General features: G+C 41.3%; 2 protein-coding genes across 3 annotated transcripts in view; one reads left to right on the top strand and one right to left on the bottom strand.

Moving 5' to 3' along the window:
- The window catches only part of LOC306925145 (scavenger receptor cysteine-rich domain-containing group B protein-like), a gene marked incomplete at its 3' end in the record, with an annotated part of 797673 nt that overhangs the window by 503588 nt on the left and 268019 nt on the right, over positions 1-26066 (bottom strand). The window lies entirely within an intron of this gene.
- LOC306924849 (uncharacterized protein) lies at positions 1717-12259 on the top strand. 2 transcript variants are annotated; one of them, XM_079503519.1, is made up of 4 exons: positions 1717-2015; positions 6024-6183; positions 7894-7971; positions 10082-12259. In XM_079503519.1, the coding sequence occupies exons 2-4, from the start codon at positions 6078-6080 to the stop codon at positions 10597-10599; spliced, it is 702 nt and encodes a 233-aa protein (XP_079359645.1). In that variant the 5' UTR covers positions 1717-2015; positions 6024-6077; the 3' UTR covers positions 10600-12259. The 2 variants fall into 2 exon arrangements, with proteins under 2 accessions (XP_079359645.1, XP_079359644.1); XM_079503518.1 differs by lacking the exon at positions 6024-6183.

The raw sequence follows: 26066 nt of genomic DNA, 5'->3' as shown, positions 1-26066 counted from the left end.
GGTGCAGGGTTGGGGCGGTTCAGGGCCAAATTAGCCGTTGGGGCCGCGGCCCAGGGGGCTTCAGGGAAACTGGACTGTGCAGTAGGCCTACAGGGTTTGAGGCCCTGAAAAGGGCTCCTGGGAACCTTCATTGGCTGTTGATTGTATTCAATTTAGGTCAAAAAGATGATTAAAATAAATAAATTTTGCTCGCACACGCATCATGGGGGCCCCCATACTATACTGGTCATGGGGCCCGCGTGGGGGTTAATCCGGGGCGGGCGATGGGAACAGGGACTGCACAAGCATCAGGGACACGTGCACAGTACGTTATTTATGTGAACTACATCACTCATGATAATGTCCTTGGGTGTGGGTATAAGCGGTGAAGGGGTGGGGGCACACGGATGCCCTGATACCCAGAGACAGAGCCCATGCGGATGTGTGTGAGAGAGATCGGTGTGGGTGTAGTGGCACTGATGCCCAGTGTCCGAGGGGGAGGGGGGAGCGTCGTAGGCAGCGTCCAAAGGGTGTGGGTATAGGAGGTGACGTGGGGGCAGGGTGGGTTGAGGTATAAGGACGGCACTGATGCCCAGCGTCCATAGGTTAAGGGGAGGCGAGGGGAGGGTGAGAGTGGCACTGATCACAGCTGCGTCCGATGCCCCTACACTCAGTCAGCAGAGATGGAGCACCGAAGGACACATGTTGTCCTTTGGAAACCAGGCCAGTCCATCGTCCGGATTTAAAGATCCCATAATTATGAGTGTTGCTGACATTCGCTCCAGATTCAGTGGCAAACTATGAGCACTATGAAACTATCAAGTGCACTTCAAGTGTATTATTACACCTGTACATAAACAGACAAATGAGAACAACCAGTTTTTCAAAAATAGCAAATGAACAAGCTCGCAGTGCGGTACGAAGTGACGTGCTGTAAACTTGCAGATCTGCTATTTTTGAATAGAAAACGCAATACATCTAAAATTACACAGATGGTTTAATTCCCGGTTTGAATGGGTTCCTCACAGTGTGAATAGCAAGAGATTAACACCACTGAGCAAATAAATATCTCATATGCATGTAGGCCAGTGGTTTTCAACCAGTGGCCCTTGAGGGGGTTCCAGGTGGTCCCCAGCGAAATGATGTAAAAAAAAAAAAAACGAAAAAAAAAAAACTGTATCCATCCGTCTATCATTCAGCAGCCTCGGAAAGCCAGACGTTCTTATAATCATTCAGTGACCGTTAAACATCTCCTCCACCAGGGGGCGAAGGGCATTAAAGCAACAGTGCCTGGGTCCATTATAGAGCGTCGCAGTCCCGCCCCCTACCATGGACCAGGAAATGAAACCCAATGCATTTTTCCCATAGACATTTCATAAAGTATTTATTTAAAGACGGTTACGCCACGGACAAAGCCAACTCGAGTCGTGACAACTCATGACAACACAAACAATATTTTGGACCAAACAAATAATTACAAAGAAGAAAAACAACAACAAAAGTGTTGTAACCTGCCGTTTTTCGGCCCCAAAAATTGTGTTTCTTGTCATGATTTGTCACGACTCGAGTTGGCTGTGTCCGCGGCGTAAACGTCTTTAAATAAATACTTTCTGAAATGTCTATGAGGAAAATGAACGGAGAATCATTTCCTGGTCCATGGTAAGGGGCGGGACTGCGACGCTCTATTGCGCATGCGTGAAACACGTTGATCCCAGAACTTCCGGAAGTAGAGCGAGTCGTGTTTTCACAACAAGGAAACGCGTTCGTTTTTTCAGCGCACAACCGTCTCATAAAGAAGGTCAAAACTTGTCAAATGACACACAGACTCGTACGGCTGAAGATAAATGAACACATGACGTCGGTGGGAGAGGAGATATTGAGTGTTTTAGAAAAACAACAAAGTGTTGATGTTTGTCGTGTGAAACTTGATGTCAGAGTGTTTGTGTTGGAGCGCCTCACTGCTGCTGCGGCGTCCATGTTCAACCTCTTCCAGAGAGAGATAGAGACTCTACACAACATCAAACTACACACTGCAGGTATGTGTGTTAGTCGTAAGGCATAGCCTACTATCTGGCTAGGTGGTCATTGTCGGGAGATAATTCACAGACAGGGAGTTTAACCACCCTTAGGGTTACCACCTTTGAGATCTTGAAATAAGGGACATATACGGCCACGCGGCGAAGCCGGGTCACAAGGGTTAGTCAAGAAAGCATTTAGTCATAGGCATTTAGTCATAGGCTACTTAAGTTAAATTGCTTTATTAGCAATGAACATTCAAGTGCTGTTACTTGAACAATCATAACCGGCCTGGAGACAGGCAGGTATAGCCTGCCTGGCTACTTAATGAGGACAACAATACAATTAAACACTTTTTTAAACCCAAATTAAAAGCTTAATACAAAAATAAAGTGCAAAACGTTCCCCTTTCCTCCTCCTTCAACCCTCTTGGCCAAAAAGTCATGGGTTCTAGAGATGTGACGTTCGTGAACGAGTCGGATCTTTTGAACGGCTCTTTGAAAGGAACGATGGGATCCGGTTCACAGTAGGGAGCCGTTCCTTTTTAGAGGAGGAGGGGGGCAGGGGGGTTTCAACTGAGGGGGGGGCACTGGGGAGACACTGGGGAGGCACTGGGGAGTGGGGAGTCCCTAGGGAGGCCCTGGGCAGATATTGGGGAGGTACTGGGGGGGACACTGGGCAGACATTTTTTTTTTTGCCCCCCTTCCCCCCCCACCCCTCCCCACACCCCCCCCCCACCCCCCCCCCCCCCCCCCATCGGGAACGTCGTTCAAAAGAGCCAGTCTTTTGAACGACTCTTTGAAAGGAACGGATCCCAGAGATCCGGCTCCCTTCAAAGAGCCATAAATCCCATCTCTAATGGGTTCATCAGAAAGTATATCTCCTCTCCCAGAGTAAAATAGTAAACGGCATTATGTCCTCTTTGGTGTAGACCAGAGTAAAACAGTAAACAGCATGTCCTCGTTGTGTAGACAGTCAACGGTTAACAGCGTTCCCTCTCTTCCTATAGCTGTGTTACTTATTTTTCCAAGTGTACTTCTTGTCACTCCTTGCAGCACTGAGTAGCTCTTTGTCTTTCAAAGCAGTGCTGTGAAACTCTGAACAGGACTGCTCAAAGTTGAGAGTGATCAGGAGCTCACTCCTCATGAGCTCCACTGAGCACCTGTTCCTGCTGTCACTCCACTTGTCTTGTTGGTCATTCTGACAGAAAATCCTTTCCACATATCCAGTGGATGCTGTGATGCTCACTTGCTCAGTATGTGGTTGATGATAGACAGCATGTTGGGCGGGTCAGCTTCTTTAAAAAAATAGCCATCCACCTGGCAGCAACACCTTGGGACTTCCATAGGGACTTATTCATCCTCAGAATCTCCTCTGAGCCGCTTCTGGATGTTATTGGCTGCAGTACATTTATCATAAGGTTCATCCATATTCACGTTATGGATGAGGTTGAGCTTAGTAGCCACCTTCTCAATGTCAGTGAAGGTCAAGGTGTCATGGTGAAGAGAGAGAGGTTGCAGTGAGAACAGCCAGTTGTCTTCTGAAAAGTTGAACCATTTCTCAACATATCCAATTGCTGTGTTAAGAAATGCAGTGGAAGCTGTGCACGCCCTGTTTGCATCAGGTGGAAGGAGCTTCTGCAGCTTCAATTTAGTTAAGTAGCCGTAGAACTGGTCATCTCGTCTCTGTGAGTTGTTCCTTGAAGTCATCCATGATGGAATATAACTCAACACAGGAGGTTGCATTACTCTCCAACTTCTTTACAACTTCCTCAAAGAGGGAGAGGATATTGTTGCAGAAGAGAAGGTAAACTCCACTATGTCTCCATCTTCTTCAGTTGAGTCTTCCTCTTCTCTGAGCTTTAACAAAGATTGAAGCTGTTTGGGACACTCGGCCCCCATGCTCTTGAAGTAAGACTTCAGTGCAGTCCAGGTTTGCATCAGTCGGTGGATGGCTGGATTAAGAGAGCCACCTGGTTGGACGTTCTTGGAACTGAACATCACAAAAGTCGCAAAACTCTTTGAGTGATTCTCTTTGTTTGGCAGATATGGAGAAGTGGCTATATACTTTCAGCACAACACTCTCCACATCTACAGTGAGCGGGTCTAATGCATACTTCACTGTGTTGTGCACAATGTGGGCATGGCAGTTCCCTTGCAGCAAATCTTTGTGTTTCTTCTTCAGGTTGGTTGCATTTCAGAAAAATGCACATAAAGTGCACAAAGACCTGCACACCGTCTGCACTTGTATTACGAACTTTATTGGCAACGTTTCGGTCAAAGACCTTCTTCAGGCATCTTGATGCGACATGTCTGATGCTCCCCAACAGCTTCAATATGACGGGCAGCTTGAGTGCTTTCTGAGCTGCCAGGTTTAGTGTGTGGGCATAACATTTTACATGCAGGAATCCTCCCAGTTGAGCAGCAAGAATCATGTTTGAAGCATTATCACTAGTTGGCACCAAATCTTCGGTACGGATGTGCCATTCTTCTGCTGCATTCTTTATCAGCTGCATCACATCTTTACCTGTGTGCCGCTCGGTCATTCTTCCTGTTTGTAGAACGGTAGACATCAGCTGCCAATCATCGTTGATGAAGTGCGCAGTTACAGTGACATACAAATCTGTAGCAATCGATGTCCACGCATCAGTCACGCATCAACCCTACTACCCGCTTGTTGCAGTGACTTCTCAACTTTGATTTTCGCCTCCATGTACTGACTGGGGATGACTGTGTGAAATGTGGCCGAGATGGGGCAACGTTTTTCTTTTCTTTGCACAACTTGCACACAGTGTAAGTTTTATCCAATTTCCGTGTCCACTCAACCTCATAAAAAACAAAATGTTGCCACACACTGGCTTTAAATGCAGAAGGAGCAGGTCTAATCCGTCTTTCCTTTTCTGCCATCTTTCTCTTTCTCTGGTCGGCGTGGTTGCTCTGTTTTGGTTAGGCGATTCTGGCGAAGCAGAAGCATGTGCGAGGCGAGTGGTGTGTACGCAGCCGTAACATGTCCGGTATGGCGCGGCAGCGCAGTCGCAGATTAGTTCTGCCCTTAAGCTCCGGTAAAAAAAAATATATATTATCGATTTTTGACATTTGTGAATCGATGAATTATCGCCCATGACGGCATCGCGATTAATCAAATCATCGATTTCCCCCCCCCCCCACCACTAGTCATTATCCAGACAGAGGATTTGGCACAGAACGCACCAGATGCAGCCACGGGATGTTGTCTTTAATATTTCCTGTTTTATTTAGTACAAACTACATATTATATGTGTTACACGCACAACATCAAACTACACACTGTAGGTATGTGTTACACACACATCAAACTAGTACACACTCCAGGTTTGTGTGTTACACACATCAGACTACACACTGCAGATATACACACGACTACACACTGCAGATATGTGTTACATACATAACATCAAACTACACACTGATGGTAGCCTTAGATTAAGACTCTCGTAGATTGATTTAATCGAATTTGACTTTTTCATGTCTACAAGCGTCTTAGTGCTCTTCCCCTGTGGACACTGCAGAGACACCAGCTGAGCCCGTAAAAAAACACCAAACTGCATATGCGTGCTGCATCTGTGTTGTTCCTTTTTACTGAGACCAAGTTTAAAATAAGAATTGAGTGCACAGAATATCGATATGAAGCAACTGAAAAACATGTAATTTCAAAGGTAGTGGATGAAGAGAGAGGATTTTTGTCCAACCACGAAACGGCAACCAATGGGTGCAAAGAGGGGCACAACCACGGGCAGGACTTGACAAAGGGTGAATTGCTCCCGATGTGCAGTTGGTGCCTTTCATGGTTTCCTCCGGTGTGTGTGTGTGTGTGTGGGTGTGTGGGTGAATGTAATGTAATGCACAATCTATGTAAAGCGTGTTGGATAAAGTGACTGCACCTTTCAACTGAACAGAGCATGGTTGTCAAGTTTGATTTGATTACATGATGGTATAATGTAAGGTTGCTGAATGATAACCAAAAGTTGTTTCTACTGGTGACTTCCACAGAGCACCACAGGGACAGGTCTACAACTCCTCCTCAGGTCTACAACATCTAGAGAGATGGCCTCCAAAACATCAACGTTGTCAGAGGGACAGCGACAGATGGACCAGGGACGTGGACTGTTTGATGCAACGATGCAACCTGTAGTAAAGTTGTACATGCTAGGTATGTACTGTTATATTTTCAACCTGTAGTAAAGTTGTGCAGGATAAGTATGTACTGTTTTATTTACAACCTGTATTAAAGTTGTACAGGATAGGTATGTACTGGGGGGTGAGAGAGCGAGAGGAGTGAAGAAGAAAGTTGGTTTTATGAAATCTTGACAGTCTAGTCGGCCAAGCCGTGTTACGTGACATGTGCGTTGGGTGGTGCACGTGATTATTGTTTACGGAAGCAGTAGATAGAATTACAGTGTCAAAGAACGGCAAGAAACTGGTCCTAAACTACCTAATGCACAGGTCGATTTGGTTTCATTCATACCCTCTCGGAGTGTACATGAGGGTACCTGGACCACACTTTGAAACCCACTTTGTTTCAGCCACCGTCAGAAAGAGTATAGGACGGAGTGAGTAGAAGGAGAAAGAGACAGACAACTACAGCATAGCTAGAATCCCTGGAGTTGAAGCAGAAACTAAATGCAATCTGAGGTAAAAAGTTTATATTTAATTTTTTCCAGAGTACTTAAATTTGGATGCACTTGAGTGCACAGCCAGCTAGAGTGTGTGAGGGAATGATTGGGAGTTCAATATACTCCATGGCCTTCTTCACGTTCATCCGAGGCATTGTCTCAGACCACAACGTGAACAGATTATTTTGTAATCTTCCATGTTTGAAGAATTCCAGCAAGCGTATCGCTATTACACTGCCTGTATGCTACCCACGACAATCTTGGTCGCATACAGGCTGATATTATACCAGAGCACTGTTTGCATTTTGCCATGCTTTGGTTTTTTTGTTGAACCCGAAAGTACTTCCAAACCAGCAACGACATGTTTGTTTTCATTCATTGAGTAAGGGTGTATGTGCGTGTGTTGTGTTGGGTAGCCAAGCCATGCTATAAATAAATAAATCACACCCGTGTGAAGTGAGGGGCGCTCGTATCATATGTCATCATATATCATCTCATTCTGGCCAATCACAATTTGCGTCCTCACTTTTGTCTTCAATGTTTGTGGTTAGTACACACTTTTGACTTCAATGTTTGTGTTTACACACTTTTGTCTTCAATGTTTGTTTACACAGACCCTCAAAGCTGGACATAGGATGGTCTAGCGCCCGTCAAAAATATGGGAAAGCGGTGAAGCAATAACACATGCACTGTCTAAGACGCAGTAAATATGGGTTAAGATCATCTGCACCCTTTGACGGCGTCAAAATGTGTAACTGGTCTAAATGAAAAGCCTGGAGTGGACACGTTGAGTCAGTATCTGATTCCCCACCATGATCTGATGGTGCTAGATTAATAGACTGCCTGTCAAATAGGTGGCCAGATAATATCACCTTAACTTTGGAGGCGGCTCAAAGACGAGGCAAGGGGAGAAACGGCAGAATGAATATCCTTGAGCATGTCTGTGTGATGTTGTAAACGCCTGTCAAGATACCCGTGAGCCGAGCTTTAATGTAGTCCATTTGTTTTCCCACAGTGTTGATTACTTCATGTTTCCTACAGCTGTGTTAACTTTTCCACCACATGTTCAGTACAGTATGTTGCACTTGCTGCCTACTGATCTTTTCAAGTTCATGAAGAAGAGGAGCTTGCAGTTCTTGCTGAGCTCTTCTGAATTCCAAAATGTTCCCTTGTATACCCAACAGATGTTATTCATGTCACATCAAAGTCGTTATTATTACAATCCTTATTCTATTCCTTCTTTGCAGACCAGTGTGCAGAGTCCAGCCTGAAGGTGAAGAGGTTTTGGAGTGTTAAACAGGAACCTGAAAACCACCTGGACATCAGTACGTTTAATGCTCTCTCTCTCTCTCTCTCTACATGTATGTATATCTATTAAGGCAGTTAACTCGTTGCCATTTTAACGGCGTTAATTTAATTAACGCCCGGTAAAGTTTGACAGAACGGTAGAGAGACGCATGCATGTTATTGTTGCAGGAATACAGCCAGCCAGTGAGATTCCAATAGCCCCGCCTCGCTCCCATTCCTCCCTCTCTCTCATTCCCACTCAGTCCGTCAGCTAGGCTGAATGCCTCCGTTTGGCTCGTTATTAATTAATTTGCTCCACAATGTGTAAGATCAGAAGCTCTTTGAAGTGGGCATTGGGCAAAGGAAAAACTCTTTGACAGTTTTGGTTGACAAACATAGCAGTTAGTTATGAAAGCTTGATGCTACACAGACCATGCTAATGACTGCTAAAGCTAATGTTGACAGCCTGACTGTGCGTGCACGCCCGCTCGCAGGAGAGAGGGGCAGGGGATGGACGGCTCTTCTTCTTCTTCTGAACCAGTGGTACGGGGACCACCAGTGTTCCCTGAGGGGGTTCCAGGTTGTCACCAGCTAAATGATGGAGTGTTGGTAACCAAATGAACCCTTGTAGATCTTCAATGAAACCAAGTGGGTCCATTTGGTTCCATTTTACACTCAAGAGTTGAATAATTGTTAAACATCTGCATTATTTAAGTTAATTTACAAGTCTACACAATTAGAGAATGTAGAAAACATGTTGATCAACATTTGCCTGTCCACTCTCCTAATGGTACCAATATCAATACAGCGGACAAATTCTTTAGTTTGGGTCTGGAAGGCTAAATGTCATCAAATGGTGGTCCGTGGCTCAAAAGCAGAATAAATAATGGACTTTGATATGAAAAATCTTGAAAACCACTTATTGTCTCCACCAGGCCGAAGGCATGGGGAGAGAGTATGTTTTGCACTCCGTCCGTGTGTGTGTGTGTCCTTCCGTCCGTCCTTCTGTCCGTCCGTTATCAGCTAATCTCCGGCACCGTTGGCCCGATCAATGCCAAACTTTGCACACACACTCCCTGGATGCCAACGATGAACCTCTGTCCCACATTTTCCAGAACGGCCTGTTATAGCGCCACCATGAGGCAGCTTTTCACATTGTTTACCTAAAACTGCACTGATCTGCGTGATACGTTGCATGCACACTCCCTAGAGGCCAAGGACAAACCTTTGACCTGCATTTTCCGCATCTGCCTTTTATAGCGCCACCAGGAGGCCGACTTTTGTAAAACAATTTTTTTGATATTACTCCTCCAGATTCTGTCCAAAAATCTCACACATCGTTACACAGTATCTCTATGGTCATGTGCTCAAGTCGGATCTGTCCGATATTTCATATTCCATCCTAATTGGCTATAATTGGCTTTCACAGTTTGCAAGATTGCCCCGTTTTGAACAAAAGCCTCAAATCATGAACACAGCATGCAATTTACGTGAAATCTTTCACACATTTTCTTACTAGGCTGAGGAATATATCCCACCCTTTTCACATTGGCCTGTTATAGCGCCACCAACAGGTTGATTTTTGCAAAACACATTTTTGGAACAAAATGCTTCAAAAACATGTTTATATTAATCCTAAACATTTTGCCAAACATCTCACACAGTCCTATCCTCCTGGTGGAGACCTGTGCCCAGAAGGGCACTTTTTCTAGTTTAAGGTATATTTAGAACGGATACAAAATGCGATGAATTGCGATTAAATATTTGAATCGATTGACAGCCCTAATATCTATATATATTTCCTTTCTTTTTTTAATGGAGAATTTACGTCATAGTGTCTGAGCAAATAGACATGTTACGTCATGATGATGTATGATGATAAGAGCGCCCCTCACTTCGCACGGGTGTGATTTTTTAAATTGTAAGGTTAATGGGCACTTCAAAACTGGAATATGCTCCGATTATGTGTTGGTAAATTAGAATGTTTGCAGTAAAAGGCATTTTTATGAATGATAATAAATAATTTATTTTTAAATACATAATATTTACAGCTGAAGTTCGTCCAACTACCAACCGTAAATGCTGCATGACATAATGTTCAAAGTTCATACAATTAATGGTTTTCTCTCATTCCTCCACCCTCCCCAGACCTCCTGCCCCTGCCAGTGTGTAAAGAGGAGGTTTTCCCTGAACACGAGGAGAAGAGCCCCAGTCTGGTCCAGGAGGAACATCAACCTCCACACATTAAAGATGAACAAGAGGAGCTACTTCAAAGACCAGAGGAGGCGATGATTTTAATAGCAGTGAAAAGTGAAGATGATGAAAATAGAGCGACAGAGCCTGTAACCAGCACCTTAAGTGTAGAGCACTGTGTAACATCACAAGCAGCCAGAGATGAGCAGCTCCTCTCTCCACACTGTTCTGAATCTGACATCACTGAAGACGGTGACGACAGGGAGGAGACCAGGGAAGGTCAGTCGACTGTAAACACACTGGAATCACGCAAGACACAAGATGTGGAAGAACAAACATTGTCTTCATGCCACAAGCTCTCCCAGAACCTGACATCGTCAACACAAACTCACTCCATGAAGAGCCACACGGGGAAGAAAAGTTTTAGTTGTACAAAATGTGTGGCAAAATGTTTAGTTGCAACGTTAATCTGAAGAGGCACACAGTTGTTCATACAGGGGAAAAGTCCTTTGCTTGCAAAGTTTGTGGTCAAGGATTTGGTCTAAAGAGTTATCTGAAATCACACATGATGACTCATACAGGGGAAAAGCCCTTTACATGCAAAGTTTGTGGTAAAGGCTGTCGTCAAAGTGGTGGGCTAAAACAACACATGCTGACTCATACAGGGGAAAAGCCCTTTAATTGCACAGTTTGTGGTAAAGGCTTTGGTCTCAGTGGTGCTCTAAAAACACACATGAGGACTCATACAGGGGAAAAGCCCTTTAGTTGCAATGTTTGTGATAAATACTTTAGTCAAAGTTGTACTCTAAAATCACACATGATGACTCATACAGGAGAAAAGCCCTTTGCTTGCACAGTTTGTGGTAAAGGCTTTCGTAGAATGACTCATCTGAAAATACACATGATGACTCATACAGGAGAAAAGCCCTTTGCTTGCAAGAAGTAGAAGTAGGTCGGGAGTGGCTTATTGTCGGTATCAGCCGGTAACATGCGCAAGTCTATCTCCGTTACAATGTGCTAGACCCCTGGGAGATGGATTGCTGAGGTGGAGCGCCACACCTACCATCAGCTCCCAGTACCCACGACTTGCTGCATCAAGCCGTGCTACTCATACACTGAGTTGGCGGTGCCCGGGATCGAAGCCATGCACTTGTGGTGTCCAAAGGCGAGAGCTCTACCAACTGAGCTACCCGGACACAGACACTTTGCAAAGTTTGTGCTAAAGGATGTACTCAAGTGGTGATCTAAAAAATCACACCCGTGTGAAGTGAGTGCTGCTAATATATTTAAGTCTAACTCCTGTTGCTATGATTAGGTGATGTAAAACAAACATTAAATTATCTTTATTGTTAATGGCATTTAATGTTTGTTAGGGACAAGATGACGTAAATTTTCCCTTCATTGTCAATGGCGTTTTTAAAACAAACGTATATGGGAGGTGCTAGCGCTCCTCAAAAAACACATGAGGACTCATATGGGGGAAAAGCCCTTTGCTTGCAAAGTTTGTGGTAAAGGCTGTAGTCAAAGTGGTGAGCTAATGGAACACATGAGGACTCATACAGGAGAAAGCCCTTTAGTTGATTAGATTGTGGCATATGCTTTGCTAAAATGATCTAAAAACATGAGGATTCATACAGGGGGAAAGCCCTTTGCTTGTACAGTTTGTTAAAATAAACCCTTTTGCTGCCGGCTTTGGAAAATGCACATGTGAAGATAATGAGGATTGATACTGGGGAGAAGCTGTTACATTAAAGGGGCATTCCACTCATTTTCATAGTAAAATGTTGAAAATTAGTGGAATGCCCCTTTAACAAGAAATACATGCCTGTTTCAAATAAGCATTCTGAGTTGACACACAGACAAATGTAAAATCATTCAATGTAATCCAGCATGACAATGACAGGTCAGATACTAAAGCAGGAATCACATCATCTGAATATCAACATCAATAAATCATTTATTTATCATTATCTTGTATATGAAAATAGTAATAATTTCCTTCAAGTTTATATTTGGTTGACATCATCACTTAATTTACATGTTTAAGTTCTACTGACCTTTTTGTAGTTCTGTAGAAGTGCTGTTTGTAAAGCCAAAGCTTTGTTGTTATATTAAATGAAGGTTTCTCTGCTACAGGTTATTTGTGTTATGTATATCATTACAGAAATGTTATGAAACGGTGCAAGGTTCACCAAATTGTGTACTTAGGCCTACCCCATTATAACTACTGTGAACAATAAAGCAACAATCACGGTTTCATTTTAGAGACTATAAACCTTGCAATTAAACTATTACTACAGGTTATATTATTGGAGTAAGTATACATTTTACAGCCAGACACCGAGGACAGGGACACCACCCTAGCCGTAGATATAGTTGCTAGGGCACCAGGTGGGGTGTGCCCTGTCCGCCCGTGGCAGGACCCGTCTGTAGGGAGGCTGGGAGAGGATGCCAGGGGAAGAAGGCCAGCAGCAACAATGGTCAGGTGGTGGAGGTCCAACAAGGTGGCCATGACGGAGCTGTCTGAGTAGAGGGGGAGCTGATGGAAAGCAGGAGAGGGGTTAAGTTGAGACTGACCCCTCTTCCGAGATAAGTACCCCCTCTTGCCTTAGGATAGCTGCCTCAACTGTTTCGTTTTTAGCTTGTTTTGTTTGTATTGATTACTGCCCGGCCGGCAGCCGTTAACCAGACATTTTAGCTTGTGATATTTATTCAGTCACTTTGACCTCACTTGGTCTTGTGTGAATGGTTGCAGACTTACAGCATGCATTTTAATAGTGCATGCTTATTATTGTGTGTAGTGCTGAGTGTAGTGTATTGTGTGCATATCTAGGAGGCCATAGTTTTACAGGAACAAGGTGATTGATTGATTTCCGTTTGATCCGTCAAAGGAGCTGCCCTCAAACAAAGGACATGCTTGTCAGAGGGACATTATTGGACTGAACATTATGGACTGATGGACACCTGGCAGAAGGACTATTGGGGCTGGATTAGGGATGTATTTGATGTCATGTTTTCTCTTTTTAATCAAATTAAGCCCTGTTTTTTACTCTGCTCAACCCCGTTTTTTTTTGTAACCCCTTTTTCACCCCTGTGTCAATTATCTAATGTGATCCTGGGCTCTACACACCCTCCGCCAACCTAGTCCCCATATATGGGGACATGGGGAGAGCAACGGACTTGAACTCATGCTCCCTTCATGCCTGAGTGTCCAAGTTGCTCCTTTACACCTGACAGGGGGGAGTTTCCCTGGTTGGACGTAGCGCGTGGAAGGAACACGTTATTCCAACCAGTTCCTTTCCCCTCCATCAAGCACCCCGGCTGGCCAGGAGGAGGCAGTTTAGAGACCAGGATTACTGCATGTCTTTTGTGAGGGTATACCTACCCTAGGGGACACGGGGAGAACATGCAAACTCCACACAGAAAGGCCAACCCCGCCTCGGGTATGGGCACTGATGACGCGGAGGAGGAAACACGCCGCCAGCACCCACATCGTCTGGTATTCCGTCCGAAAAAAATTATAACTTTGGCATGCTACTAGTCCTACATACTTACACCTAGAATCCCCATTCAAACCTATTTAGGTTCATCTTACGGTGGACATGTTTGCCTGAAAAGGAATCTTTGAAATGTTTCATAGTTTTAGAAATATAAATTCTCACCTGACTTAGACACAGAGACACTGGCTAGTTATCTGAAAGACAAACTATCTAGAGATGTGACTTGTCTAAAGATAGCCACTGACCAAACCAGGTACAGCTCATTCAAAATAACCGCTGAATGCAAAGAGGTTGACGAGATGTATGAGCCGCAGCTATGGCCAGAAGGAACGTATGTGCGGCGGTTTTACGAGCCGCGTAAGCCAAGGGCTGCTGCTGCCGCGGCGGGTGTAAAGCTACCTGAGAGCAACAGCCGGGCGGGGGTCCGGGGCGATTCAACATAAATGAACATACATGTCGTATCATACAATGCGCGCGGATTGCGTGTTGGGCATAGTGAAGCAGATAAATCACGCCGTTTTGTGGTGGACAAACTATTGGAGACTAGTGATGTATTATGTGTTCAAGAGACATTTTTGCCTAAACAGGACCTGGAGAGACTAAATTCCCTGCATAATGACTTCTATGGGGCAGGGGAATCCACTACTGACCTGAGCAATAACATTGTTCGTGGCAGAATACCTGGAGGAGTGGCCATTTTATGGAATAAAAAGTATGATCAGCTAGTTAACGTGGTGAGAATGGATGTTGACTGGGCAATAGGAATTGAATTCAACTGTGGTGGTAAAAAAATCATCATCTTGAATATATACACACCATATGAAAGTTCACACAATGAAGATGAATATCTGAACAGATTGGCCTGTGTTTTGTCTTTTATTGAGGACAATGCCTCCACATGCATATACGTGGTGGGAGATTTGAATGCAGATGTTTCTGATGTCAACTCCTCATTTGCTAAACACTTAAAGCAGTTCTGCTCTGACAGTGGCTTGATTCTTTCCAGTAAGTTGTTGTTGCCTGATGACAGCTACACCTACATCAGTGAGGCGTGGCACACAACTTCATGGTTGGATCATTGCATATGTACAGCTGATGCACATGACTCCTTACAGACTATGAGAATTTGTTATGAATTTCCCATCTCAGATCATGTACCTTTTTCTGTCTCTGTAAATATGGGTCAGGTACCCACTCTGTTGCCTGTGGACAATAATATGAGTTCTGGGAGGGTTGACTGGTCTAACTTGACTGAGGAGGATATCAGCCAGTACCAGATTCAGTCCAACACCATGTTGAGTAACATTGTACTGCCAAGAGATGCTGCCGTGTGTAGTGATGTAAACTGTAAAAATCCTCAACATTGCACTGAACTATGTAATTTCTATGACTGCATTGTGGAGTCTCTACTTAAGTCCAGCAGGCCTCTGTATAAACATAGGACCAACAAATACAAGGCTAAGCCAGGCTGGAAGGAACATGTAGGTGAGCTTCATGCCGAGGCTAGAAGAGCCTTCAAAGCCTGGGTTATGTCAGGAAGACAAAGACATGGTCCCTTATTTGAACAAAAGAAACGTTCAAATGCAAATTTTAAATATGCTTTGCGTTTCATAAAAAAAAACGAAAATACAATGAGGGCTGATTCTCTTGCAAAGAAGCTACAACAACATAATGCAAATGACTTCTGGAAAGAAATCAAGGTATTAAATAAGTGCAAAACATCGCTGCCAACCAACATTGATAAGGCTACTGGCTCAGAGGAGATTGCCCAACTGTGGCAGAAACATTATTATGAACTGTTCAATTGCGTTCAAAGTAATGCCTTTATAGTGGGCAACATTGACAACAGTGAGGATGTTACCATTTCCCCACAAGAAATCTACGATGCAATCAGAGTACTTAAAGATAATAAGGCATGTGGTATTGACAAAATATCGGCCGAGCATTTAAAATTTGCAAGCAGAAAACTTTGTCCCTTACTCTCTATCTGCTTCACTGGGTTTTTAATACATGGTGTTCTACCAAGTTCCATTGTATCAGTCTTATTAGTGCCCGTCATTAAAGACAAGTCTGGGAAGCTGAATAGCTCCGATAATTATCGACCAATAGCCCTGGCCAGTATTTTATCCAAGGTCTTGGAGAGGACTATACTGAACAGACTGGAGAAGTTTGTCCTGACGTCTGACAACCAGTTCGGTTTTAAACCTAAACATGGTACCGATATGTGTATCCTTGCCCTAAAGGAAATTTTAGATTTATATAACGGGCATAATACCACTATTTTTACATGTTTTATTGACTTATCGAAGGCCTTTGATCGTGTCAATCACGAAAAATTATTTAATAAATTACAGAACAGAGGGGTTCCTACCTCTTTAATAAGAATCCTGGCCTTTTGGTATACACATCAAACTATGTGTGTTAGATGGGGTAACTGTGTGTCGTCACATTTTACTGTGAAAAATGGCGTCAGACAGGGAAGCATTTTATCCCCTTTGCTTTTTAATTTATATATGGATGACCTATCTAAACAGCTGAACAGCTGTGATACAGGGTGTCGGGTCGGTGACACAGTCATCAACCACTTGATGTACGCAGATGATTTGGTCATCCTATGCCCATATAGTGCTGGCCTTCAGCAGTTACTGAGGGTCTGTTCTCAATATGGCTCAGACTGTGACATTATTTATAATGCGAAGAAGAGTAACATCATGATTGTAAGAACCAAGGAAGACAGTAAACTGTCATTTCCAGTCTTTTTTCTGTCTGGTACAGCCCTTAAAGTCTGTGATGAGGTCAAGTACTTAGGCCACTATTTAACAAATGACCTATCTGATGATAGGGACATATACAGGCAACGTAGAATGCTATATGCACAAGCAAACATGATTGTTCGTAAGTTTAGTATGTGTTCAACTTCTGTGAAGTCCACACTATTTATATCTTTTTGCACACCTATGTATACTGCCCACTTGTGGCGGCGCTACAAAAAGGGCAGTATGCAGAAACTCAATGTGGCTTATAATGATGCCATGAGACTACTGCTTAAAGTGCCACGGTGCAGCAGTGCAAGCGAAATGTTTGTCAGCATCGGCGTACCCACCTGCTCAGCTGTGCTGAGGAACCTCATGTACAAATGTATGTGTAGGCTGTCTGATTCTGCCAACAGCATTATTGTTATTCTGACTAACCCTTTATTGAGTTCAGTCAGGTTTGTTTCTAAACTGTGGAACCATTGGCGTGTAAGCCTGTATAGTATGCACTTGTGATTTTATGCAGACAATGTCTGCCTTTTGTTTGTCTCTGTATTTGTATGTTTTGTTTTTTTATGTCACTATGGACCTTGTGTCTTTAATAAAGTTTGATTGATTGATTGATTGATAGTGCTTTAAATGTGAGAAATTTATAATGGCAGATAGTGGCACGTCAAAAAATCACTTTCACCTAGAAACTCCATTCACATTATTTAAAATTCAGCTTACTGTGGAGACACATGCTGGAACTTTTTACTTTGAAATGTTTTGTAGTTTCTGAGTTATTTAACTTAAACGCCCAATGCATTCTCAATGGCAATAGCACAAACTTTGGCATGCTACTAGTCCTACATACTTACACCTAGAAACCCCATTCAAACGTATTTAGGTTCATCTTACGGTGGACATGTTTGCCTGAAAAGGAATCTTTGAAATGTTTCATAGTTTTAGAAATATAGTGCTTTAAATGTGAGAAATGTATAATGGCAGATAGTGGCACGTCAAAAAATCACTTTCACCTAGAAACTCCATTCACACTATTTATTATTCAGCTTACTGTGGAGACACATGCTGGAACTTTTTACTTTGAAATGGTTTGTAGTTTCTGAGTTATTTAACTTAAACGCCCAATGCATTCTCAATGGCAATAGCACAAACTTTGGCATGCTACTAGTCCTACATACTTACACCTAGAAACCCCATTCAAACGTATTTAGGTTCATCTTACGGTGGACATGTTTGTCTGAAAAGGAATCTTTGAAATGTTTCATAGTTTTAGAAATATAGTGCTTTTATAGTTCCAGCATGTGTCTCCACAGTAAGCTGAATTATAAAAAGTGTGAATGGAGTTTCTAGGTGAAAGTGCTTTTTTGACGTGCCAATATCTGCCATTGAGCCCCATTGTAAAATTCTCAAATTTGAAAGGACTATATTTCTAAAACTATGAAACATTTCAAAGATTCCTTTTCAGGCAAACATGTCCACCGTAAGATGAACCTAAGTAGGCTTGAATGGGGTTTCTAGGTGTAAGTATGTAGGACTATAGTAGCATGCCAAAGTTTGTGCTATTGCCATTGAGAATGCATTGGGCGTTAAAGTAAAATAACTCAGAAACTACAAAACATTTCAAAGTAAAAAGTTACAGCATGTGTCTCCACAGTAAGCTGAATTATAAAACGTGTGAATGGAGTTTCTAGGTGAAAGTGATTTTGACGTGCCACTATCTGCCATTATAAATTTCTCACATTTAAAGCACTATATTTCTAAAACTATGAAACATTTCAAAGATTCCTTTTCAGGCAAACACGTCCACCGTAAGATGAACCTAAATAGGTTTCAATGGGAATTCTAGGTGTAAGTATGTAGGACTAGTAGTAGCATGCCAAAGTTATAATTTTTTTCGGACGGCATACTATAGCATGTCGTTTTTCATGATTTTGGAGGATTTGAAAAAAAGATGAAAATCGTGAAAAAAAGACATACTATAGTCCATGGTTTGGGACGGCATAATATATTATGTCATATTTTCAAGATTTTGGGACACTATGTCAGAGCCAGGACATGAACCTGCTGCCTCCTGATTACCAGGCAGGCTCTGTACCCAGTGAGCCACTATGCATGCTGTTCTTAAAAGGCCGAATAGATAATGACAGAAGAGCCAGAGACTTGTTTCCATTGTGGTTCATAAACATTCAAGCGTCTAGAGATAATCAACAGCAAAAGAAACAATAGACAAATCTCCTGTTATTTTATTTTTTGTATTTTATTTTTGTATCAATGTTGTACTCAAAGGGAACAGCAGACTGCATTGTGGCAGGTAGCAAGTAGATCAGTGACTTAGCACACTGGCTGCATGATCTGGAGATAGTGGGTTCAAACCCCACTCAAATCTTTACTTGCCAAAATCTGCCATTGACCCCCATTCTGAATTTCTCAAATTTAAAAGCACTATATTTCTAAAACTATGAAACATTTCAAATATTCCTTTTCAGGCAAACATGTCCACCGTAGGATGAACCTAAGTAGGCTTGAATGGGGTTTCTAGGTGTAAGTATGTAGGACTAGTAGCATGCCAAAGTTTGTGCTATTGCCATTGAGAATGCATTGGGCGTTAAAGTTAAATAACTCAGAAACTACAAAACATTTCAAAGTAAAAAGTTCCAGCATGTGTCTCCACAGTAAGCTGAATTATAAAAAGTGTGAATGGAGTTTCTAGGCGAAAGTGCTTTTTTGACGTGCCAATATCTGCCATTGAGCCCCATTGTAAAATTCTCAAATTTGAAAGCACTATATTTCTAAAACTATGAAACATTTCAAACATGTCCACCGTAAGATGAACCTAAATAGGTTTGAATGGGGATTCTAGGTGTAAGTATGTAGGACTAGTAGCATGCCAAAGTTATAATTTTTTCGGATGGCATACTATAGCGTGTCGTTTTTCGTAATTTTGGACTTTTTGAAAAAAAGATGAAAATCATGAAAGAACGACATACTATAGTTCATGGCTTCGGACGGCATACTATAGCATATCGTTTTTCATGATGAAAATCATGAAAAAATACATACTATAGTCCATGGTTTGGGACGGCATAATATATTATGTCATATTTTCATGATTTTGGGACACTATGCCAGAGCCAGGACTTGAACCTGCAGCCTCCTGATTACCAGGCAGGCTCTGTACCCAGTGAGCCACTGTGCATGCTGTTCTTAAAAGGCCGTATAGATAATGACAGAAGAGCCAGAGACTTGTTTCCATTGTCGTTCATAAACATTCGAGCGTCTAGAGATAAACAACAGCAAAATAAACAATAGACAAATCTCCTGTTATTTTATTTTTTGTATTTTATTTTTGTATCAATGTTGTACTCAAAGGGAACATCAGACTGCATCGTGGCAGGTAGCAAGTAGATCAGTGACTTAGAACACTGGCTGCATGATCTGGAGATAGTGGGTTCAAACCCCACTCAAATCTTTACTTGCCAAAATCTACCATTGACCCCCATTCTGAATTTCTCAAATTTAAAAGCACTATATTTCTAAAACTATGAAACATTTCAAAGATTCCTTTTCAGGCAAAAATGTCCACCGTAAGATGAACCTAAGTAGGCTTGAATGGGGTTTCTAGGTTTAAGTATGTAGGACTAGTAGCATGCCAAAGTTTGTGCTATTGCCATTGAGAATGCATTGGGCGTTAAAGTTAAATAACTCAGAAACTACAAAACATTTCAAAGTAAAAAGTTCCAGCATGTGTCTCCACAGTAAGCTGAATTATAAAAAGTGTGAATGGAGTTTCTAGGTGAAAGTGATTTTGACGTGCCACTATCTGCCATTATACATTTCTCACATTTAAAGCACTATATTTCTAAAACTATGAAACATTTCAAAGATTCCTTTTCAGGCAAACACGTCCACCGTAAGATGAACCTAAATAGGTTTGAATGGGGATTCTAGGTGTAAGTATGTAGGACTAGTAGCATGCCAAAGTTATAATTTTTTTCGGACGGCATACTATAGCATGTCGTTTTTCATGATTTTGGAGGATTTGAAAAAAAGATGAAAATCGTGAAAAAACGACATACTATAGTCCATGGTTTGGGACGGCATAATATATTATGTCATATTTTCATGATTTTGGGACACTATGCCAGAGACAGGACTTGAACCTGCAGCCTCCTGATTACCAGGCAGGCTCTGTACCCAGTGAGCCACTGTGCATGCTGTTCTTAAAAGGCCGAATAGATAATGACAGAAGAGCCAGAGACTTGTTTCCATTGTGGTTCATAAACATTCGAGCGTCTAGAGATAAACAACAGCAAAATAAACAATAGACAAATCTCCTGTTATTTTATTTTTTGTATTTTATTTTTGTATCAATGTTGTACTCAAAGGGAACGTCAGACTGCATCGTGGCAGGTAGCAAGTAGATCAGTGACTTAGAACACTGGCTGCATGATCTGGAGATAGTGGGTTCAAACCCCACTCAAATCTTTACTTGCCAAAATCTGCCATTGACCCCCATTCTGAATTTCTCAAATTTAAAAGCACTATATTTCTAAAACTATGAAACATTTCAAAGATTCCTTTTCAGGCAAAAATGTCCACCGTAAGATGAACCTAAGTAGGCTTGAATGGGGTTTCTAGGTGTAAGTATGTAGGACTAGTAGCATGCCAAAGTTTGTGCTATTGCCATTGAGAATGCATTGGGCGTTAAAGTTAAATAACTCAGAAACTACAAAACATTTCAAAGTAAAAAGTTCCAGCATGTGTCTCCACAGTAAGCTGAATTATACAAAGTGTGAATGGAGTTTCTAGGTGAAAGTGATTTTGACGTGCCAATATCTGCCATTATACATTTCTCACATTTAAAGCACTATATTTCTAAAACTATGAAACATTTCAAAGATTCCTTTTCAGGCAAACACGTCCACCGTAAGATGAACCTAAATAGGTTTGAATGGGGATTCTAGGTGTAAGTATGTAGGACTAGTAGCATGCCAAAGTTATAATTTTTTTCGGACGGCATACTATAGCATGTCGTTTTTCATGATTTTGGAGGATTTGAAAAAAAGATGAAAATCGTGAAAAATCGACATACTATAGTCCATGGTTTGGGACGGCATAATATATTATGTCATATTTTCATGATTTTGGGACACTATGCCAGAGACAGGACTTGAACCTGCAGCCTCCTGATTACCAGGCAGGCTCTGTACCCAGTGAGCCACTGTGCATGCTGTTCTTAAAAGGCCGAATAGATAATGACAGAAGAGCCAGAGACTTGTTTCCATTGTGGTTCATAAACATTCAAGCGTCTAGAGATAATCAACAGCAAAAGAAACAATAGACAAATCTCCTGTTATTTTATTTTTTGTATTTTATTTTTGTATCAATGTTGTGCTCAAAGGGAACAGCAGACTGCATTGTGGCAGGTAGCAAGTAGATCAGGGACTTAGCACACTGGCTGCATGATCTGGAGATAGTGGGTTCAAACCCCACTCAAATCTTTACTTGCCAAAATCTGCCATTGACCCCCATTCTGAATTTCTCAAATTTAAAAGCACTATATATCTAAAACTATGAAACATTTCAAATATTCCTTTTCAGGCAAACATGTCCACCGTAAGATGAACCTAAGTAGGCTTGAATGGGGTTTCTAGGTGTAAGTATGTAGGACTAGTAGCATGCCAATGTTTGTGCTATTGCCATTGAGAATGCATTGGGCGTTAAAGTTAAATAACTCAGAAACTACAAAACATTTCAAAGTAAAAAGTTCCAGCATGTGTCTCCACAGTAAGCTGAATTATAAAAAGTGTGAATGGAGTTTCTAGGCGAAAGTGCTTTTTTGACGTGCCAATATCTGCCATTGAGCCCCATTGTAAAATTGAATTTCTCAAATTTAAAAGCACTATATTTCTAAAACTATGAAACATTTCAAAGATTCAACTTTAACGCCCAATGCATTCTCAATGGCAATAGCACAAACTTTGGCATGCTACTAGTCCTACATACTTACACCTAGAAACCCCATTCAAGCCTACTTAGGTTCATCTTACGGTGGACATGTTTGCCTGAAAAGGAATCTTTGAAATGTTTCATAGTTTTAGAAATATAGTGCTTTCAAATTTGAGAATTTTACAATGGGGCTCAATGGCAGATATTGGCACGTCAAAAAAGCACTTTCGCCTAGAAACTCCATTCACACTTTTTATAATTCAGCTTACTGTGGAGACACATGCTGGAACTTTTTACTTTGAAATGTTTTGTATTTTCTGAGTTATTTAACTTTAACGCCCAATGCATTCTCAATGGCAATAGCACAAACTTTGGCATGCTACTAGTCCTACATACTTACACCTAGAAACCCCATTCAAGCCTACTTAGGTTCATCTTACGGTGGACATGTTTGCCTGAAAAGGAATCTTTGAAATGTTTCATAGTTTTAGAAATATAGTGCTTTCAAATTTGAGAATTTTACAATGGGGCTCAATGGCAGATATTGGCACGTCAAAAAAGCACTTTCGCCTAGAAACTCCATTCACACTTTTTATAATTCAGCTTACTGTGGAGACACATGCTGGAACTTTTTACTTTGAAATGTTTTGTAGTTTCTGAGTTATTTAACTTTAACGCCCAATGCATTCTCAATGGCAATAGCACAAACTTTGGCATGCTACTAGTCCTACATACTTACACCTAGAAACCCCATTCAAGCCTACTTAGGTTCATCTTACGGTGGACATGTTTGCCTGAAAAGGAATCTTTGAAATGTTTCATAGTTTTAGAAATATAGTGCTTTCAAATTTGAGAATTTTACAATGGGGCTCAATGGCAGATATTGGCACGTCAAAAAAGCACTTTCACCTAGAAACTCCATTCAAACTTTTTATAATTCAGCTTACTGTGGAGACACATGCTGGAACTTTTTACTTTGAAATGTTTTGTAGTTTCTGAGTTATTTAACTTTAACGCCCAATGCATTCTCAATGGCAATAGCACAAACTTTGGCATGCTACTAGTCCTACATACTTACACCTAGAAACCCCATTCAAGCCTACTTAGGTTCATCTTACGGTGGACATTTTTGCCTGAAAAGGAATCTTTGAAATGTTTCATAGTTTTAGAAATATAGTGCTTTCAAATTTGAGAATTTTACAATGGGGCTCAATGGCAGATTTTGGCACGTCAAAAAAGCACTTTCACCTAGAAACTCCATTCACACTTTTTAAAATTCAGCTTACTGTGGAGACACATGCTGGAACTTTTTACTTTGAAATGTTTTGTAGTTTCTGAGTTATTTAACTTTAACGCCCAATGCATTCTCAATGGCAATAGCACAAACTTTGGCATGCTACTAGTCCTACATACTTACACCTAGAAACCCCATTCAAGCCTACTTAGGTTCATCTTACGGTGGACATGTTTGCCTGAAAAGGAATATTTAAATGTTTCATAGTTTTAGAAATATAGTGCTTTTAAATTTGAGAAATTCAGAATGGGGGTCAATGGCAGATTTTGGCAAGTAAAGATTTGAGTGAGGTTTGAACCCACTATCTCCAGATCATGCAGCCAGTGTGCTAAGTCACTGATCTACTTGTTACCTGCCACAATGCAGTCTGCTGTTCCCTTTGAGTACAACATTGATACAAAAATAAAATACAAAAAATAAAATAACAGGAGATTTGTCTATTGTTTCTTTTGCTGTTGATTATCTCTAGACGCTCGAATGTTTATGAACCACAATGGAAACAAGTCTCTGGCTCTTCTGTCATTATCTATTCGGCCTTTTAAGAACAGCATGCACAGTGGCTCACTGGGTACAGACCCTGCCTGGTAATCAGGAGGCTGCAGGTTCAAGTCCTGGCTCTGACTTAGTGTCCAAAAATCATGATAATATGACATAATATGTTATGCCGTCCCAAACCATGGACTATAGTATGTTGTTTTTTCATGATTTTCATCTTTTTTTCAAATCCTCCAAAATCATGAAAAACGACATGCTATAGTATGCCGTCCGAAGCCATGAACTATAGTATGTCGTTTTTTCATGATTTTCATCTTTTTTTCAAATAGTCCAAAATCACGAAAAACGACATGCTATAGTATGCCGTCCGAAGCCATGAACTATAGTATGTCGTTTTTTCATGATTTTCATATTCTTTTCAAATAGTCCAAAATCACGAAAAACGACATGCTATAGTATGCCGTCCGAAAAAAATTATAACTTTGGCATGCTACTAGTCCTACATACTTACACCTAGAATCCCCATTCAAACCTATTTAGGTTCATCTTACGGTGGACATGTTTGCTTGAAAAGGAATCTTTGAAATGTTTCATAGTTTTAGAAATATAGTGCTTTAAATGTGAGAAATTTATAATGGCAGATAGTGGCACGTCAAAATCACTTTCACCTAGAAACTCCATTCACACGTTTTATAATTCAGCTTACTGTGGAGACACATGCTGGAACTTTTTACTTTGAAATGTTTTGTAGTTTCTGAGTTATTTAACTTTAACGCCCAATGCATTCTCAATGGCAATAGCACAAACTTTTGCATGCTACTAGTCCTACATACTTACACCTAGAAACCCCATTCAAGCCTACTTAGGTTCATCTTACGGTGGACATGTTTGCCTGAAAAGGAATCTTTGAAATGTTTCATAGTTTTAGAAATATAGTGCTTTCAAATTTGAGAATTTTACAATGGGGCTCAATGGCAGATATTGGCACGTCAAAAAAGCACTTTCACCTAGAAACTCCATTCACACTTTTTATAATTCAGCTTACTGTGGAGACACATGCTGGAACTTTTTACTTTGAAATGTTTTGAAGTTTCTGAGTTATTTAACTTTAACGCCCAATGCATTCTCAATGGCAATAGCACAAACTTTGGCATGCTACTAGTCCTACATACTTACACCTAGAAACCCCATTCAAGCCTACTTAGGTTCATCTTACGGTGGACATTTTTGCCTGAAAAGGAATCTTTGAAATGTTTCATAGTTTTAGAAATATAGTGCTTTTAAATTTGAGAAATTCAGAATGGGGGTCAATGGCAGATTTTGGCAAGTAAAGATTTGAACCCACAATCTCCAGATCATGCAGCCAGTGTGCTAAGTCACTGATCTACTTTCTACCTGCCACAATGCAGTCTGATGTTCCCTTTGAGTACAACATTGATACAAAAATAAAATACAAAAAATAAAATAACAGGAGATTTGTCTATTGTTTCTTTTGCTGTTGTTTATCTCTAGACGCTCGAATGTTTATGAACCACAATGGAAACAAGTCTCTGGCTCTTCTGTCATTATCTATTCGGCCTTTTAAGAACAGCATGCACAGTGGCTCACTGGGTACAGAGCCTGCCTGGTAATCAGGAGACTGCAGGTTCAAGTCCTGGCTCTGGCATAGTGTCCCAAAATCATGAAAATATGACATAATATATTATGCCGTCCCAAACCATGGACTATAGTATGTCTTTTTTCATGATTTTCATCATGAAAAACGATATGCTATAGTATGCCGTCCGAAGCCATGAACTATAGTATGTCGTTCTTTCATGATTTACATCTTTTTTTCAAAAAGTCCAAAATTACGAAAAACGACATGCTATAGTATGCCGTCCGAAAAAAATTATAACTTTGGCATGCTACTAGTCCTACATAATTACACCTAGAATCCCCAT

This window comes from Electrona antarctica, assembly GCF_951216825.1.
Source record: "Electrona antarctica genome assembly, chromosome: 6".
Taxonomy (NCBI): Eukaryota; Metazoa; Chordata; class Actinopteri; order Myctophiformes; family Myctophidae; genus Electrona; species Electrona antarctica.
This window is presented reverse-complemented; position numbering and strand designations above follow the sequence as displayed.